The sequence below is a fragment of the Pan troglodytes genome, chromosome 1, assembly GCF_028858775.2.
Source record: "Pan troglodytes isolate AG18354 chromosome 1, NHGRI_mPanTro3-v2.0_pri, whole genome shotgun sequence".
NCBI lineage: Eukaryota > Metazoa > Chordata > Mammalia > Primates > Hominidae > Pan > Pan troglodytes.
In genome coordinates this window covers 33,225,864-33,245,649 of record NC_072398.2, presented here as the reverse complement: position 1 = coordinate 33,245,649, position 19,786 = coordinate 33,225,864, and the positions used below count along the sequence as shown (strand labels likewise).

General features: G+C 35.9%; 1 protein-coding gene across 1 annotated transcript in view; it reads right to left on the bottom strand.

The window, feature by feature from the left end:
• The window catches only part of USH2A (usherin), a 798,713-nt gene that overhangs the window by 239,093 nt on the left and 539,834 nt on the right, over positions 1–19,786 (bottom strand). The window contains exons 41-43 of the mRNA XM_016938662.4: positions 16,624–16,958; positions 15,620–15,742; positions 4,900–5,063 (exon numbers count right to left, since the gene is read on the bottom strand). Coding sequence (XP_016794151.3) covers positions 4,900–5,063; positions 15,620–15,742; positions 16,624–16,958 — 622 coding nt within the window. The remainder of the gene's footprint in view (positions 1–4,899; positions 5,064–15,619; positions 15,743–16,623; positions 16,959–19,786) is intronic.

Here is a 19,786-nt window from a genome sequence, read left to right as displayed (position 1 = left end):
GCCCACCTCGGCCTCCCAAAGTGCTGGGATTACAGGCATGAGCCATGGAACCCAGCCTAAGTTTTCAACATTTTAACTAGATTTTTAGATTTCTATATTTTAGCCAAGTCAGGTAATTATAAAATAATATATATTCTTTATGCATCTTCAACTCACTGTAGAAATGCTTTTATCTCCTTTGTAGGGACATGGATGAAGGTGGAAACCATCATTCTCAGCAAACTATAGCAAGGACAAAAAACCAAACACCGCATGTTCTCACTCATAGTTGGGAATTGAACAATGAGAACACTAGGACACAGGAAGAGGAACATCACACACCGGGGCCTGTCGTGGAGTGGGGGGAGGGCGGAGGGATAACATTAGGAGAGATACCTAATGTAAATGACGAGTTAATGGGTGCAGCACACCAACATGGCACATGTTTACATATGTAACAAACCTGCACGTTGTGCAGATGTACCCTAGAACTTAAAGTATAATAATAATAAAAAAAAATGCTTTTATCTGAATAGTCTTGCAAAATCAACTTCCAAGCTTTTACTAGACATGGCTTCCCCTTTTATATATTGTATAAAATGTTATTGAAAGGACCATGCACATTTTAGAAATAGAATAATACTTTGTATTACAAATACTAGGTGATTACTAATTGTTAAACATATATTATTTCATTTAGTCCTTAACAGATTTCAGGGCAGTTATTATCTTCATATTTCAGATTAGAAAACTGGAACTCAGGTTAAATTCTAGGTCATAGTGCCAAAACATATTGGAACTGGGATTCAAATTTAAGTATCCCTGATCCCAAAGTCTATTTTAAGACTATTTATTCATATGGCTGCATACAATGTTGGCTGTTGTCATTTTTGTAATTAGAAGAATTTGAAACCTTGAGTACAGATGGAATCACCAACAAGAGAACAGGAGTATGATAGGAAGACTCAGGAAAGAACTTTGAGAAACATCTTTATTTAGGGATGAGAAGAAGTAGTTGGTGAGAAGAGGGGAGTAATGATTATTGGGGAAGAATTATAGTCAGTAAGGGATCATTCACAGTGCTGGATACAAGAGGAACACAGTAGGATGGCATTGAGAAGAGAGTTTTGAAACGGGTCATTAGGTGATAACTAATGACTTTAAGAAAACCATGTAGAGTACAAGAGAAGAGAGACAGATTACAACAGGTGTACAAGTGACTGAGAAGGAAGACAATGGAAAAGTCAGATGTGGTCTCTTCTATTTGATAACTAAAGTGATGGAAAAGAGAACAGAGGAACAAGGTGAGGCAACAATGGTAGATGCTTTTTAGAAGAGATGAGATTTGGAATTATTTACAGATATTGCCACCTTAATCAGATAAATTCAGGCAAAGTCAGATATTCTTCTAGCTATCAAACCTGGTAGTTTCTGATTAAGAGATCAGGATGAGACAAATGCTTTTTCTGTGGTTTTAAACTTGCCCTCTTAATGATGATACCCTCATACTTTATGAATTTTCCAGAGAGTTCACTGAGTGCTCAGGACAGAGAAAGTGATAAATGTATCTGTAAGGAAGGAAGGAAAATAGGAAGAAAGAGAGAGAGAGAGAGAGGGTAGAAGAAGAGAAATAGACAAATGGCCGGGCATGGTCCCTTATGGCTGTAATTTCAGCACTTTAGGAGGCCAAGGAGAGAGGATCACTTGAGCCCATTAATTTGAGACTAGCCTAAGCAACATAGGGAGAACCCGTCTCTACAAAAACATTTTTTAAAAGGAAATAGAGAAAGAAGGAAGATGGAAAAAAAGAGGAAGGAGAGAGCAAGACCAGGAGGATTATGATACAAGATATGAACATCTGCAGGTTGGGGTGAGCTCTTGACAGACAGTAAAGTAGACAATATTTTGATGATTTTTCATTTCCTCTTTTACAAAGCATTGCCCTCTCACTCCCTCCAGTGTTTTACTGCTCTTTTCTCACCACCACTGACTTCCTTAGTGAATCAGCTTCAAAGGAGGCACTATCTCTCCACTGTACTCCCTTTGGTAGGCATTTTCTTATTTTGCCTTCTATTTTAGACTGAGCAGTCAAAATGAGAAGGATCCTTTTAAATCCTTCTTGTTAAAGTGCTAATGACTGTTAAGGCTAAACGCATGAGAAATAGAAAATTTGATGCCTGAGTCCTAAGTTTGAGTTTGGGAACTGGTACTTTCTATAATTTTTGGTAAGTTACTATGGGCTGGTTTCTATCTCATTGTGCTTCTCTGAGGATTGTATAAATAATTTAAGTGAGGTATTTTTCAAATACAAAAACTGTGATTTTTCAAAATTACAATATAATTTATCTTTGGTGTATTTTGTTTAGGGCAAAATATTTTGTGTTATCATATAAAGCAGGGATAAACATCACCTGTCTATTGGGACCAGGAAAATGGGGACTGGGTCAGATTTTTAGGGCATGATCTGTCTAAAGGGGAAGCCAGTTCCAGCTGATAGTTTCCTTCCAGAAATGTGGGTATTGTTTCACCCCATCATTTGACTTGTCAAGTGAATCCTCAAATCATCTTTATGTATAATTCTTAAATGTTTGCAAATATTATTTTTTCAAATACTGTAGTTCAAAAACAGTGTATGGAAGCTGGAAGAGGAAGGAAATATGGCCACTGTGTTGCCAATTTGCAACATCTGCCTTCCGAAAATGAACTGAAGTAACACAGGGATGCTTTTATCTCACATATCATGTATGTGATACTAATGTTTAAAACTGGCCCTTCAAAAGTTTTTAATAACTTATACATGTCAATCTGTGATTGATAAAAATTTACCAGAAACATTTTGCTACCAAAATGATGTGTACATGGGGAGGGTCATAATAGACAAAGACCATGCTTTAAAATATATATATATACATTGGAAGGTGATTTTTAATAAGCAAATATTTATAAATTTAAAACATGATTTTCCACTGCAAAGTATTTTAAATCTATAGTTTGTTGCCTTTGAGCATATTAGGCTGTATGCCATGTTTTTCCTATCCAATCAAGACAACAATTTAAAATTAAAATTGCAAAAAATAGGCCACCTTTCACAGAGCATCGACTAGTTAATTTACTTAAGATAGCAAGTTGCACAAAAGAAGAAAATGATAATGCAACAAGCTTTCGCAAGACTGACCCTCTTCTGAGAGTTAACCTTTGTGCTCACAAATAGTTATCTGAAAAATTTCCAAGGTATGAATGGAAATAACAGCAGATTGCATTACCTACATCCCGAAGGTCAGAGGTTCAGATTACCAAGGTAATGAAACTTCAGTGAGCTGCTTCAGATCTATTAGGTTTGTCAGTTTTTATAAGCACAGTTACTTCAGGAATGCAATTATAACATGAAGGACCTATATTGGTGGAAATTCACCAGCCGGATCTTAACAAAAGTATTCAAATGTCAGATGAGGGGGGAGAGCCTACCTTTATGAGTAGGCTTTTAAGATGAATCAGTTAGTGAGGTGGAGTAGAGAGCAAGAGGGAGATGAATGGAAATATGCCTTAAAACACATCCCCAGATAAAAACTTTGTATTTTTCCCAGAGGTGTTTCAGAGGGTAGCCATAAGCATCAATTAACTTATATTATTCCATTAAAATGGTTTAAGAGGTCCCAATACAAGTGTCACAGATCATTAGAAACCTGCAGCCTTATAAAAACCAGAGAAAGACAGTTTTCTTTTGTAAAGATGGATTATTTTGTAGAAACACAGATAAACCTAACCTACTGATTTAATTTATAATTGATATCCTCGATTCTGGCTTTAATTCACAATTGATATCACTCAGGTGTCCTAAATGGAGCATCTCTCTTCTTAAGCTGTAACCAAACTCAAGGCTGATCCAGTGTAACCAAAATCACATGGTTACATTGCCCAACCAGTAGTGATTTTTCATCTTTTTATATCATCAATAGATGATTACCCCAGTGAGCAGAGTGTTCTTTCATAAATAAAATGTTTTGAGTGGGTCTTTCCTGATCAGGTATTTCTCAATATTTGGTATTATTCTGACAAGTTTTGATGAAACTATTTGCCGGATCTCAAGTTATACCTATAAGACTGATTTTAATACATATTCTCATGGTAGATTCAGGGTTTTTTTTCCTGAGAGTCATCAGGGATTGACACAAATTAACAGATCACAACAAATTAACATGTTAATACTACCCTACTGACCAAGTAACTGTGAAATTTCAGTTACTGTGGTTTGTAACGTTGCAGGAACAGATTAGATTACTCTGTGAACTCTTCCAAATGCCTGTTAAAAAAGTGTTCCCAGCAGGTCCAGGGTCGACCCTGCATTATTTAAGTGAATCCAGTGGTGATGTCTAGGCTTCCTTTTACTGGATCAAGCTGGAATTCTGTCCATAGCCAGTCTGAAGATGATCCACTGGGAAGAATCTGTTCCATTATTGCAATCCAATTAAATGGTTCTTGCTAATGAGCGACGAGTTACAAGATATTAGGGCAGAGCTCTCTGAAGGAAGGTGAACAATAGTACACTGTATCCAATTAATACATGGACATGTCTATCACAACTGCCTGGTATGATAGAAATTACATTGTTCATGCAAAGGAAATGACAGAGGGAGAGCAGGAGGCCCAAGAAGAATGTCAAAGTAGGAGAGAGTTTGCATCTCAAGAATGGCACAGGGGCCCCAGGGTTTTAATGTGTCCATTTCTAATTTATTTGGGTACTAATAAAAATGGCCCTTCTAAAGTTTTCAATGACAGCCCTGTCAATCTGCAATTGGTAAAAATTTACCAGTAACACTTCACTATCAAAATGATGTGTACATGGGGGAGGTTCATAGTAAAGAAAGAATATGCTTTTAAAAATACACAAAGTGTTAACACAGGTATGAGAAGCTTACTTACTTGGTTTAGCCCACCTCACGTCGATGGCTGTGTGGTTAAGGACACTCGCAGTGAGATTGGCTCCTCTCTCTGGAAGACCAGCTAACGTTGTCACAGTCACTTCTCGGCTCGGTGTAAAACCCACACTGTTGTGTACGAAGAGCATATATTCATAGGTTGTAAACCTAAAATGTTGTTTTGTTAAAAAAAGTATATGAATTTCTACTTTACAGAAAATCTAACAAATAATTTCGTTTTTTCTTCACAAAATACAGGATTTCCTTCCACCCCTCTACAAAATACTGTTTTCTTTTCCTCCCTAGAAAATACATTATTTTATTTTCCTTCCTTACACAACACATATCATTAATTTTGTGACTTGCCAGCATAAACCAAAACATCAGGGAAATATTTTATTAGGAATGCTGAACAAATATTGCTATTGAAAACAAATGTGGTTTATCATTTTCTTATTCTTATTGTTTTCAGAAGTGGTGAGGATTACAGCTCAATTCAAGATGCAATTACAAATCAGGCAACCTGCCAGCTTTCTATCTGAATTTGATCCAGAGAGTTTTATGCTCTTCTTTTTGGAAACTCATCCATTTTCAAATATCAGAATCCCTCATCAACATTTTCTTCCGATACCTATGCTTCTTTCCCATAATCTCACTGCAGACAGATAAACCCCTAAATTAAATTGTAACTGTGACCAAAGTGTACAACATTCTCCCGCTGAGAGTTTTGCTACAGTGAGCTGTATTTTGCCATAGTGTGAACATATTTACTTGAGTCAATACAGTGGAAACCGAATATTACTTTGCAGAAGGCAAAAACTGACATGATGATGTGATATGAGGAGGACTTTCCAAGTCATTTATTAAATTGACTATAGAGTAAAGCCACCATTTTTTTTAAACCAATTTTGGGCAGAAGACCATCAGGCTTCCTTTGCTTGGTTCAGAACTACCTGTGTAAGGAAATGCTATAAACAGACACAGTCAGTCTATGAGTGGACAATAGCTTAGACTGAGATACTTGCTTAAACATGTAGTGCAACACACGACCATCCCAGAGGCATCCAGGACACAGGGCAAACACTAGCCTCAGATCATTACCTAATTTGGGTTTATTAGATGATCAAGGATACCTCATCTCCAGTGTAAGGTCCACAGTATTTGTCTCAATATGTCACAATCTCTGATTTGACGATGCAAAGGTGGTGGGGCATGGGTGGGTAGGTGCCATTTGCAGGATTGTGTTAAATAATTTGACCAAAATTATATCAGGATCCTCAGAGCATTTTACTGCCACCTAGGTAGAAGAAATCTGCTTGACTCATCCTGTTTCTTACTCATAGCCCGAAGATATATTTGCAGGTCTCTGCCTGAGCCACATTGAAGGGTGTTGCTCTATTGTAATTACAGGTAAAACTTAGTGACTTTTTGAGGCTATTTATCTATTTCTCCTAAATATGTGCTTGCATCAGATCTTCTACACCTCCCTGCTTTACCATCTCTTCTCAGGTGTTTATTGCCTCTTTTATTTCTGCTTTGTCTGCTGTAGTGGGTTGAACTGTATCTTTCAAAAAGATATTTTCAAGCCCAAGCCCCTGGTCCCTGTGAACACGACCTTATTGGAAGATAGGGTTTTTGCAGATGTAATCAAGTTAAGATGAGGACATACTGGATTAGGCAGCACCATAAATTCAATGCTGATGTCTTTGGAAGAAAAAAGAGAGAGAAATTTTATAGACACATGGATACACACAGGGAGGTGATGGCCATGTAAAAACAGAAACAGAAATTGGAGTTATGCTGTCACAAGCCAAGGATTTCCTAGGGCTACCAGAAATTGGAAGAGGCAAGAAAGGGTTCTTCTATAGAGCTTTGGAAGGGAGTCTGGTCCACAATACAAACTGGTTTGCAACTTCTTATATCCAGACCTGTGAGAGAATAAATTTCTGTTGTTTTAAGCCACCCAGTATGTGATATTTTGTTACTGCAGTCCTGGAAAATGAATACATATGCTTTTTAGCCAAGTGCTGAATAGTCCACATAATCCAGACAACTAAAAAATAATAATAGTTACTTAATAGCTGTCAGGCATTTTCTACAGATGTTAACCCATTCATTCCTCACAAAACTCTATAAGGTGCTATTATAATACCTATTTTGAAAATAAGAAAAACAAGGCTCAAAGAGATAAATAACTTGTCCAAGTCATTGAGATAATAAGTAGGAGGACTGAGATTCAAATATAGGCAGTCTGATTTCAGAGCCTGCTCTTTTAACCATGATGCTATACGGCCAACATAATAGTGATGATAATAATAATAGTAATAATAACAATCATAATGATAATCTGTTCTGTCCATACTTGGATGATGTCATATCACTAGGGCTTGAACTTTGCATTATTTTTCTAGCAGAGGGAATAGATTTTTGCTTACACATTCAAACAGTCTGGCCAAATTTCCTTTGCAACCAATAGTATGAATATGAAGGATGATGAGTCGGGGTTAAGAGGGTAGCAAGCCTATGACAATGGAATGAAATGAAGCTAATGGCTCACAAGGGAATTGAACCAGCGACCTTGGCTTCATTAGCTCTCTCCCTGGGTAAAATACTTATAATTATATTTTACTTCATAAAATGACTTAAAAGAAATGTAGCTAGAGTCTGGATACCTAGTCTCCTCTCCTATAATATGTAAATTTTTCTTCCACATGTCTATGCTATTATACAATTAATAATCTTTATGGATTTAAAGTGATACCATGTTTGTGGTTCTTTCCTACATGTGGAATTAACAATATCAGGTGGCGCTAAAATGGTTGATTGTAAATAAATTCTATAGGGCTTTAGTTTTTATAATACTTTAAGAGATTTCACAATAATTTAGTTATGGCGAAATACACAATTTACGTCTACAAAACTCAGGCCACATACATACACACAATTGCGATGCCTGTTTTCAAGGTGGTTCTAAAATTTTAGAGTAAGAGATGGCTTTAGAGTTTATCTGCTACAAATAATAAAGTGTCTGCTACATCATACAGATTAAACAAAAAACCCTGAGACCCTGAGAAACAAGTGGATTTGTGTAAGTTTGCACAACTAGTTAATAGGGGTAGCTGGACATAGGGTTTATTCATCTCCAATATTACACTATTTCCACTTTTTAAAAATTTAATTGAGAAATCAGTAGATATTTCATTTGAGGCCGTACATTTGTCTTTTGTACTTTAACTCTCATTGTTAAGTTAAATTTTTAAGGAAACAAGATTTTTTTTTTTTTTTTTTTTTTTGAGACGGAGTCTCGCTCTGTGCCCAGGCTGGAGTGCAGTGGCGCGATCTCAACTCACTGCAAACTCCGCCTCCCGGGTTCACGCCATTCTCCTGCCTCAGCCTTGAGAGTAACTGGGACTACAGGTGTCAGCCACCACTCCCAGCTTTTTTTTTTTTTTTAGTAGAGACGGGGTTTCATCGTGTTAGCCAGGATGGTCTCCATCTCCTGACCTTGTGAGCCGCCCGCCTCGGCCTCCCAAACTGCTGGGATTCCGTACAAGCGTGAGCCACCGCGCCCGGCCGAGGAAACAAGATCCTGAATCCTCTTAAATACTAAAATATACTGTTTTCATTTCATCTGAATTCCAATCTGTATTTAGTAAGAATATATACCTATGGCTTGTCTACATATATACGTTGATTCACATTTCACCACTTCATATCAAAAAAAGAATGTATTAGTTGGCTTGAAGTGGTTTTCCATTCACTCTATGTATATTGTTTTTCAAATGGACTTACGTGTTGATTGTTGATATTAAATGGGACATTCCATTTAATAAATGATAAAATAATACATTTTAAAACAAAAATGCTAGATCAATTAACATCATATACTTATGACAAAACTTATGTGTATCAATCAATTTCTTCTCTAAATACAAAGTGTGTTCTCTAGGCATGTCTTGAAAAATGTCCTTTTTAAACTCTGTAGGAAAAAACTTTTGCAATATAAGTATTCAAAGTAAGTGAATACTTATACTGAGTCTATGATGTAGCCAGTAAAACCAATTGTTTTTGGGTCCATTTAGGAATACTTGGACTATTACAATAGTTTTTCCCCCATTTGCTTGAGACCATCCTCCGGTCTCTCCCTCCTCCACTCCCCAAACAGCAAATTGTAAACTTTATTATGGTATAGACATGACTATGGTAATTTTCCTCATAAAAAATAATATGTGTTAAAATCTTACTTGTGGAACAATATTCATTTCAAGGTTCAGGTGTTATTACTCCAATGAATTAGAAAACTAGATTATGTTTAAATGATGCAGTTTTAATTTGTTTATTTACTGAATAGATAATTTTATAAATGAATGAATAGATGTTTCAGAGTTATTTAAGCACTCAGTCTCAAAAATTTCAGGTCACTTATATAATTTTTTAGGTTAGTGAGATAAAAATCTACCTGTCCAATAGAAAAAATATCTCTGCTGAAACTTAGCAAAGTGCTTTTAAAAATATATTGAAAACAAAGTATATTGCTTTTTCATATTTAATACATCATTCATTTATTTGTTCATTCATTTAATATTTATTGGATATTACCAATATGCCAGGTGTTAAAAATAATAAAATTGTTATCTGTCCACCTGGAGCCATAGTGTATATAAGATTTTACAGAAATATGTTTTTAAATGAGAACATCTAATTTATTCATTTATTCCTTATTCTTTGAATACGCATCAGATGAAGCATCTAATTTAACCATATCCAGCTGGGAAGTCTTCACGGAGGAGGTAACATTTGGGGCAGGTTTTGATAAGAAGTGGTATTTTATCCAGTGAAGACATTTGTCCAGGGCAAAATATGTGAAGGCTTGTATCTTGGAAGGGACTGATATATTGGGGGAAACCAAAATTCTTCAGGGCAGCTGCAGAATGCCTGGGGTTATTTTCATCAGAATTAAAAATGTGTCAACTTTATTGATGTCCTAACAGAATTCATGTGTTAATATTGTCACCAATATAAATCACGCTTCTGAAAATGCAGGTTATTTAGTTGCTTCTTCCACTAACTCTTCCTCATCTCTGCCACAACCCAAAGTATTTTTCAGTACACCATCACACAAGTGTGGATTTGAGAAATCTCATAAATCATACCTTTCCTTACATCTTCAAATCTTTTGTGGGAATAGCAAACAAAGAAAAATGAAATGCAATATTGTTTCCATTGCTTAAGTCTATAGCTATTAAAATTTTCAGCTGATGGTAGACACTTTAAAAAATCTATTTGTTGATTCTAAAAAGAGTATTGAAGATTTTTGCTTCAAAAATTGAAGAGTAATGTTTATCACACTTGAATATTTTTAATGTGAGACATTTTAGATTGTGAGTGAAACTTGAAGCTGTTATGTTTCTGTTGCTATCTATACCTACACTACCAGAATTGTCAGACCTAAGATAATTTTGCAGTAATTTCCATCTTTGTTCTATTTTGTCATCAACATGAGAAAGAAATACAGCCAATGAAAGTAGTTTTTCTGTTTTTTTATTCTAAGAAAACACTAGGGGAAAAAAACCTCCTATGACAAAACATATCCTTCTGGATTTAGAAGTTCATTTTTCATGAGTGATATAGTTTGGATATTTGTCCCCTCCAAATCTTATGTTGAAATGTGATCACCAATGTTGAATGTAGGCCCTAATGGGATGTGCTTGGATCATGGGGGTGAATCCCGTATGAATGGCTTGCTGTCATCCCTGTGGTAGTGAGTGAGCCCTCACAATATTAGCTCAGGGGAGAGCTGGTTGTTTAAGAGCATGGCATTCCTCCCAGCGCCCTCTTGCTCCCTCTCTTGCCATGTGACATACCTGCTCCCTTTTCACCTTCCACCACGGGTAAAAGCTCCCTGAAGCCTTCACCAGAGGAAGACGCTGGCACTAGGCTTCTTGTACAGCCTGCAGAACCATGAGCCAAGTAAACTTTTCTTTATAAATTATCCAGTCTCAGGTGTTTCTTTAGAGCATTGCAAAATGGGCTAATACAAGGAGGTAACACATAATATGATGACACAGAAAAGGACATCGTGTGGGGCATGTAAGGCATTGAAAAAAAAATCCAATGGGAAAAAACACTGTGACCAATTTAATTTGAAAGTGAAAGACATGTTTACTCCTTTTGAATTAAGTGCGTGGCTATGAGATGGCATACTAGTGTTGACAGAAGTTGGCTTTCATTCTTAGACTCAATTTTTATTCACATTCCCGTATTAAGGAATAAATTAACAGGATATATCTCATCTTGGTAGTCATGGGAGAAGCTTTCCTTTCACTTGCCCTTTCTATGTACAAAGTTAACTTCTTCACTTAATAGCTACAATCTGACATTATTTATATTATAGAAACACGTGTCATGGAACTGACCCAGTCTTTCATACTAGCAAAGATGAAGATGTCATCTATACACATTTAATCTCATTACAAAGAAGAGGAACAAAAGTTATGTTATTTTGAATATTATCCCCCACAGAAATGGCATCCTCTTTTAGGACTTGAAACATCTTTATTTTAGTAGGTTTAAAAATATATATGAAAATATATGTCAATAAGATTTAAACTTAGAATTTATGATATATTTAGCTTAAGCATTTACATCTTAAGTCTTACCCTTCTTTGAAAAATAAGACGAAAATGTGTTAATTTTGAATGTTTTAATTTAAATGTAATACAATTAGTGGATTCTCGAGGAATCACATAGAGGTCTCCATCCAAATTGTCATTGCAAAAAAAAAATACTCTGAGAAATGTATAAATAATTAAAAGGAATAGCAATTAGAACATACATTCCTTCATAAACTTAATGAAAGCTAATTTATAAATCTAAATTATAATCTGCAAGTCAATCTTTTCTCTATAATAGTAAAATAACCCTATTGTTTATTATAACTTGTTCTTCTTTAAATCCACAACGAAAAGGAGAACATGCTCATTGTATTCTTAGCAGTTTTATCTGATCACTTAGGAACCAAGGCAGTGTTGTTAGGTGCTGAAAATTGTAAGGGTAGATTGATGCTTAAAATAAGGGAGGTCGCCGCCCTCTTGTTAAACCCTGCCTGACTCACTTCGGCAGCTTCAGATGATAACAGCACGTTCACCAGATTTTCTAAGTGATGAAAATGTCAGGAAACCCAAAGTTATAGTTCCCCCAACAACCATAACTTGCTCACTTTGCAAGGAATTATTAAGGAAGAAAAGTTAGAAACTGACAAGCAGTATAAACCTGTAGTTATACGGAATTCGTGTCTACACAGGCAGAGCAAAATTCAATAATGAGGCAACTAGCTGTGCAATTTAGACAAAAATTACTCCTTACCTAAGATAATCATAAGAGCAAAAAGTATTTTTGTTAGAATTAAATTATCTGGATAATTGACTTGAGACTGTTTTGTACATGTAGATATAAAAGAAAAAATAACTACTAGAATGATCTGAATTTCCAAATATAATGATGTTTTAAATTAAATTGGTGCTTTTCTATACGTTATAAACACATACTTAGCCAAAATAGACCACTTGAACTAGGAAATTGGCTTCAACTTATATTTACTGTCACAAATATATTCATAAAGAGATGTCTAGTGAATCTTAATTTTACTTTTTATATCAGGAGAAGTGCCATTTAAAAGCTGATTCTAAATGTAACTATGGTGATATTCAAGTCAAGATGGTAAGAAACACTTCAGTGCTCCTTTTATTTATGCAGACGTTAAGTTAAGAAGGAAATTGGGATGGTGGAATCTGGGGAGAATAGGAAATTACATAATCCTCCCAAAGATATTAGAATTCAATTAAAAACCCAAGAAAACATACCTGGCCAAACAAATAAATCAGCAAAACAAATATAGGCAAAGGAAGGGCCATGAAGGAACTGTAACACAGGTGTGAACCAACACATGATGAACACTCAGCTTCATCCCCCTCTGCAATTTGAGAGACCACTAGCTGACCAGCAGGAACAAGGAGCCCCGGATGTTGCCAAGGTGGCCAGTGGCACCATCTGACCAAACAAAATCACTTCCTTTAAAGAGAAAAATATCCTGCCCACCAGGGGATCAAGTTTTGGTTTTCTCTCATATTTGCAAGACACTCCCCCCTTGGGCTAAAGGCACTCCTAGCTTTTTATGGACTTACAAAGGGTAGAGGGCTAGAAAAAGAGATTCTTATAAAGACTCACGCCATTTACACTGAATGTTAAGAAGAAATGCTTTTTTTTTTTCTACAAGCTTAATGTAAGTTGTAGCTGTTATTTTAATAAATAAAAAAAATCTGTGCAAGTACTACCGGAAAAAAATGACATTTGGCATTATGAAACTAGTCAATATATCCCTTCAACACAATTTTGTTATCTGCACACTTCCCTTCCGGAAGCAGCTGTCATGGGTGTGTTTATGTCAATTCATGTTTCAATTTAAGTTGTGGAAATTCACTTTATTTTTTCCTGAAATCTTAGATTTGAACTTCTCATTAAGAATCCTTAGAGGAATCACTAAAAATTCATAACTAACTTCATGGCCTTGGTCCTAATTATTTAATAAGTTTTCATTTCTTGTATAAAGAAACAAAATTAACTTTTGGAAACTTATTCTTTGTTTTTGCTGAGTAGCTCATGGCTAAAACTCAGATTCAGTAATGTTAAAGAGTCAAGTTCTATTTATTTTTTGAAATAGTTATATTTAAGCACTTAAGAGTTCATAGGTCACAGGAAGCTACTATTTGAAATGACTTCTTTAGGCAGAATTGGTGACTTTGTAGATAACTCTGAGGACAGCAATTAATATATATATTAATTATATATATTAGTAATTATATATAATAATCAATATATAAATATATAATATATATTATTATATATAATTAATAATGTATATAATATATAAAAATACATATTATATCACACTCTCTATGGAGGGGGCGGGGGGAAGGGTTCCTCCACTAGATTATAAGTTCTTTGAGGTCAAGGGCTAAGATGTATTTATCTTTTGTTCGTTATCACAGTGCCTCAGCACACAGTAAGCACAAATAAGCAAAAATAAATGAATTTATTCTACTGAAGTGATAATCATATAGGGATGCCAAATTAAGTAAATAATGAATTAAAAGTAGTTGAGAATAGTATAATGAGCATTATAATTTAGGATAAGCAACATGGATCTGCTAGTAATTGACCAATCTTCACCTATAAAAGTGGCAGTTTCATATAGTTCATTCTGTTGCTTGATCAGATTTACGAGATGCCTCTCTCTGAGAATCTTACAAGAACTAGGATGCTTTCCCACCACAACTTTTTAAGAGGACAGGAGAATTTTCCTTAGTTTTGCCATTCCCCAGAGAGAAGAACACTACAGCTAATATTCCTAAGGTACAGAGAAGTGAATTAATTCTTGATTGAGCTAACCTATTTTTAAGTATTCAGGTGTAGGGCACTATGTGCTGCTATGTGCCAGACACCATGCTAGGAACTGAAGACAGAGTCACGAAGACCGCACCCCTACCTTATGGTAGATCTGATAATATAACGTGGTGTTTAGACAAGCAGTCAGGCCAGTACACTACAATGACAATAGTGATATGTTAGGGGATGTCCTATGGAAATGTTACAGAGGAGCTGAATCAGACCAGCAAGAGTGTTGGCAGGAAAGGCCTCCTAGAGGAAGAAACCTCCAGGCTAAGACGTGGCAGATGATCTAGTCAGGCAACGGGAAAAGGCAACTATGGGGAAAAGCTGAAGGAGCAAGTGTTGTATGTTGGAGGTACTGAATGCAATACAAATGTGGCTGGAATGCAGAGGCCTTGGTAAGAAAGGGATGGGAGACAAGGCTAGAATGGTAAACAGGGTTCAGACTACAGCTACCCAGTGGTGGGTCTAGAAAAATAATGACCCACATAGAAAAGTTACTGAAACATATGATCGAGGAGTTTTCATAAAATAACGTTCATGTTTTCTGAAATTTAATCACATTGCTTGAACTCATGAAGATTTAGAAGTCATTTAATTCTATAAAATCACCTCATTTTATGGACAACAAAAATGAAGCCCAGAGAAGTTAAGTGATTTTTAAGTAGTGAAGCTTTGTGGCCTAAAGTCACAAAGCTAGTTCTCTAGCACAGGATAAAGCAGAACCAGATCTCCTAACTCTCCCATGTAGCACCCTTTTCTACTGTCACCTATTAGCCTTTACTGAATGTCTTTGAACTCTAGATTGAATTCTTTCAAGTCCCAATCCTGTTCACTAATTTTTTTTTTTTGTGGACTGAATCAATAACTTACAATCAATTATAAGTCATTATAATTCATGTATAAGCCATTTCTAGAAATAGCAAGCATTCTACAAGTGCCCAGGAATTTTCCCCATTTTGTATGTGTTCAATATTTCCAAATTCTTCCATAACGTTTTATGTCTAGATAGAGCCGTGACAAAGGCAATAGGTTAAGGCTTGAACATCTACAAGTTCAACTTCAAAAGGCTTATTTTAAGCATGCAGTTAAGATGGAAAACATTAAACATGCTGACTGTTACAGCTGGGTGATTAATGCCACAGATAATAACCAAACATGTTTTATTGCATAACTGATAACACGCTCACACAATGAAGACACTGAGATACTTTGAACTATTCAACATGCCCAGAACTAAATGCCAGCATTTGTTTTTATAGTTTTTGTAATCTCACCTGCTAAGACCCTTATCTTCATAAAACCACTGAGTTCCTGAATAAATATTGTGCCACCGATTTAAATCTTCTGGGGGATTTGATGCAAGTGGCTGCTGGATTTTACGTCTCAGAAGCTCATATCTAAAGCAAAAGACAAGCAGGAACATCAGGATTATCTCAACTCATATTGAGATTACCAAAACTCAGGCTGTTTTGTGGCATGTGTGTGTGATATATGTGTGGAAGCATAAAGAATAACATCTTAAGTTTACAGTTACGTGGTTTTGTTTCAGATGAACATTTTTTTCTGGACCAAATTCCATATATTTAATATTTTGAAGAATCAGTTACATTCACATTTTACAATTATCTCCCAGAATGATAGCATTTTAGATTTCTTCTAAGTTAGATTTGCCAAATCTTTACTGCCAGTTTCACACAAAGTAGAAATACACAAAGCTTATCAAGTTAATGGTTTCCTATGACTATCAATACTTTATAAACAATGATAATATTATCAACTTTGTATTCTTGGCCAAGTATCAAGTTTGGGTGGTTGCAAAACCATTTCTGAATCACAGCTCTTTTCTTTCATCTTATCTGGATCCCTGACCACACTTCTCACAAGTTTCCGTACGCTAACAACATGCCAAAGAATTACTGTGTTAGCCTTAGAATTCTGAGGTACATTTGTGCAAATGTATCATATAGAACCTACATCAGGTTTGCCTAACATATAATAAAAGCATATGTTGAAAATGAAATGATGGATTATGTAGCGAATCCTTAGAGAATAGTGATTGTGGTTTCAAGGGTTTTTAGTTCTTCAAATTGATAAACTTTGATGTTTCCATAATAAGTTGAAGTGTACAGTATGATAGTGTATGAAAGTTATGAGTCAGGGGATATTCAATGCCAAATTAGTTCTATGTTCATATAGGAAAAAAAGCCTCCTTCATTTCCCTACTTCTTAGAGAGATAAGGACTATAGCAACATAAAAATCATAGTCACCTTCTCTTACCTCAAATTAGGTCCATTTGGCTTGGATGGTGGTTGCCAAGAAATCACAACATATGATTCACTTAGTGGAATCACAGACAATGGGCCAACATTCTGAGGTACGGTGGGGTGAGTGGTAACATAGGTAGGTAAACTCTCTGTGCACCCTCCAAGGTACCCATTACCCCCTGAGCAAGCAACAATGGTGACAGAATAATTAGTGAAAGGAATCAGATGAGTAACTTTTTGACTTAACACTGCGGAAGTCACATTGGTTATAGTGATGTGAGGGTCAGGCATGCGAATCTCATAGCTAAGTATGTCTCCGTTCTGGATGAGTGGGGGTTTCCAAGTGACCTGAAATGAAAGATAAACTTAGAATCAGTGTGATGATACAGGAATAGAGCAATTGAAGTTCACGAGGCCTAGAATTTTGCTCTTGTTTTCAGTTAAGTCATTTTCTAAATGGCTACATTCTCCTGAGGCCTTTGGACTAGACAGTAATGAAGGGTTTGAGATCAATTAGCAGTACTCCAGGAGCTAAGTGAAATGCTGTTTCCTGGGTTTGGCTTTCAGTCTTGCCACTTTCTACGACTGTCAGACTGATACACACCTTAGCGATTCATCGCCACTGTGGGTGTTCTGAAGGACACAGAGCAAACACATGGAGAAAATTCACACATCCACATGCTTCAATAGGGTTGCATAGGATTTGATGGTTTTCATGTTTATAACTCAATTAAATGAAACATCAGAACTCATTTCTTTGCACTGTTAGTGTGCCTGCCAAATAGGTCACTTTTTCTTGGAGGAAGGGAAAGAGAAATCATTATTCATATTTTCCGAAGATGCAAAATTGAGTTCCTGAATCTTATTTATATATAACTTAGCAATTAAAGCATTAATAGCACATCCTCTTCTCAGGGATAAGAAATGTATAGAAAGCTTTGAAAAAGGGAAGCCAAAGATGTTTGTGCTTAGCTAACATGTGGACTTGAGCATCAGAAGAAAGAACAACATTTTGTAATAGAATTCTAGAATGTCTGAAGTTTATTTTCTTTTCTGGCTAAACTCTACAGGAGCATAGTGGTAACACACTCATGTTCTTATGGGGAAAGAGATCCTAAAAAATGTGCACAGGCCATGACAAAAATCATTTATTTACATGTTATCCTGTTTCATCTCTTTTATTGGTACCTTCTAGTGCTCCTTATATAAATGCCAGGATATATATCTCATGTCCCAGCCTGTAAGCTTCTTCATAGCAGGGATAAACTGTACATTCACTTAGTACCATGTGCACAGAGGTGGAGTTCAGTTAGTAGTTAGAGTCATGTTTTGTTAGATTATATTTTTTTCCCTAGCATACAGTTATTTTGAAACTTTAAGAGACAGGTTTCTACAAGGTGACATATTTATATGTACATTTGTACCTCTATGCAAACCAAAGAGGAGCAATATAGAAATTAAAATGGAGAAGGACTGACCATAATTTTCTATCTTAAATCAAAGGGAAAAGGTTTCATCCAGGAAGACTATGACCTGAGATTTTTTAAAGAGTATTCTTACTAATAATTGGTGACAAAAGGGCTCTCACCACATGCTAGTTGGACAATTGCTTGATGATTACTTTGGTAATTTATAATTAACAATGGGCCAATATCTACCAAATTATACTACAGGGGATGAAATCATTGTGAATCTTAAAAAAACTTTTTGGAGAGTTCTAAGAAGAGAGGCTGGGATGAAGAGAAGTTTTAGATGTGTTCCTTATAAACATAGAAGATTTGCCTGGATGTGGGGAATATTTTTAAAACACCCTAAAACTAGCAAAGGTTGTAGCACAGATATAGGACGCTATTTGTTTTGGAGGTGCAATGCTGTCTGTGGACCCGAAAAATGAGTCAAGGTCAAACTCAGAGAGCTTCCTGGTATTTGTAACAGAAATGAAGAAAAGAAGACCTATCACAGCTAAATTCAACCTGACTAATCTGAAGAATACGGCTTTCTTGCCTCTTAGACCAGAATACTTTGAGAGTTCAGGTCAGAGCTTGGCAACACTTTAAACAATTAATACTTAGTCCTTGCCCATGCCTATGTCCTGAATGGTATTGCCTAGGTTTTCTTCTAGGGTTTTCATGGTTATAGGTCTAACATTTAAGTCTTTAATCCATCTTGAATTAATGTTTGTATAAGGTGTAAAAATACCAAAAATCACCTGGGTGTGGTAGCAGGTGCCTGTAATCCCAGCTACCTGGGAGGCTGAGGCAGGAGAATTGCTTGAACCAGGGAGGCGGAGGCTGTACTGAGCAGAGATTGCACCATTGAACTCCAGCCTGGGCAACAAGAGTGAAACTCCATCTCAATCAATCAATCAATCAATCAATTAATCAATGTGTCCAAGTTTTTTCTTTTTTTTTTTTTAAGACAGCGTCTCACTCTGTCACCCAGCCTGGAGTGCAGCGGTGCGATTTCAGCCCACTGCAACCTCCGCCTTCTGGGTTTGAGCGATTCTCCTGCTTCAGCCCCCTGAGTGGCTGGGAATATACGTGTGTGCTACCACGCCCGGCTAATTTTTGTAGTTTTAGTACAGAGGGGTTTTGCCATGTTGGCCAGGCTGGTCTCGAACTCCTGACCTCAGGTGATCCACCTGCCTTGGCCTCCCAAAGTACTGGGATCACCACGCCTGGCCCATGTCCAAGAATTTTAAGGAACCAGTTAACTAAATGTTGTATTCTATTCTTTTCTATGCTTAAGACCACATTTATTATTTTATGTGTGGTCAAAATATATGAGATTAAAACTTTCAGTTTGTTTAATTTCCTATGACCTTTTGTATATCCATTGTACATAAGAAAGATTATGAAATATTGTTGCATCCCTAAAAATTCAGACAAAAGAACATGTTATTGGCCTGAATAAGCAAGAAATGTGTTATTTAAAACAATAATATTACATTAAAACTTTTAAATAGAATTATAGTTTTGCACTGGAAATAAAATGTTTATTTCAGAGATGGCTTTCCTATCACAATGACTTCTTTTATTTGAGTGGTTCTTAATGATTTAGGTTTCCATTTTTTCTGTTTATTATAAGTCTTCAGAAAATAGGACAGCTAAATTGCTGGTTAAGTGTTTAAGGAACGATTGACTTCTAGCAGCTCTTTTACATCCCTGAAAAGTCTC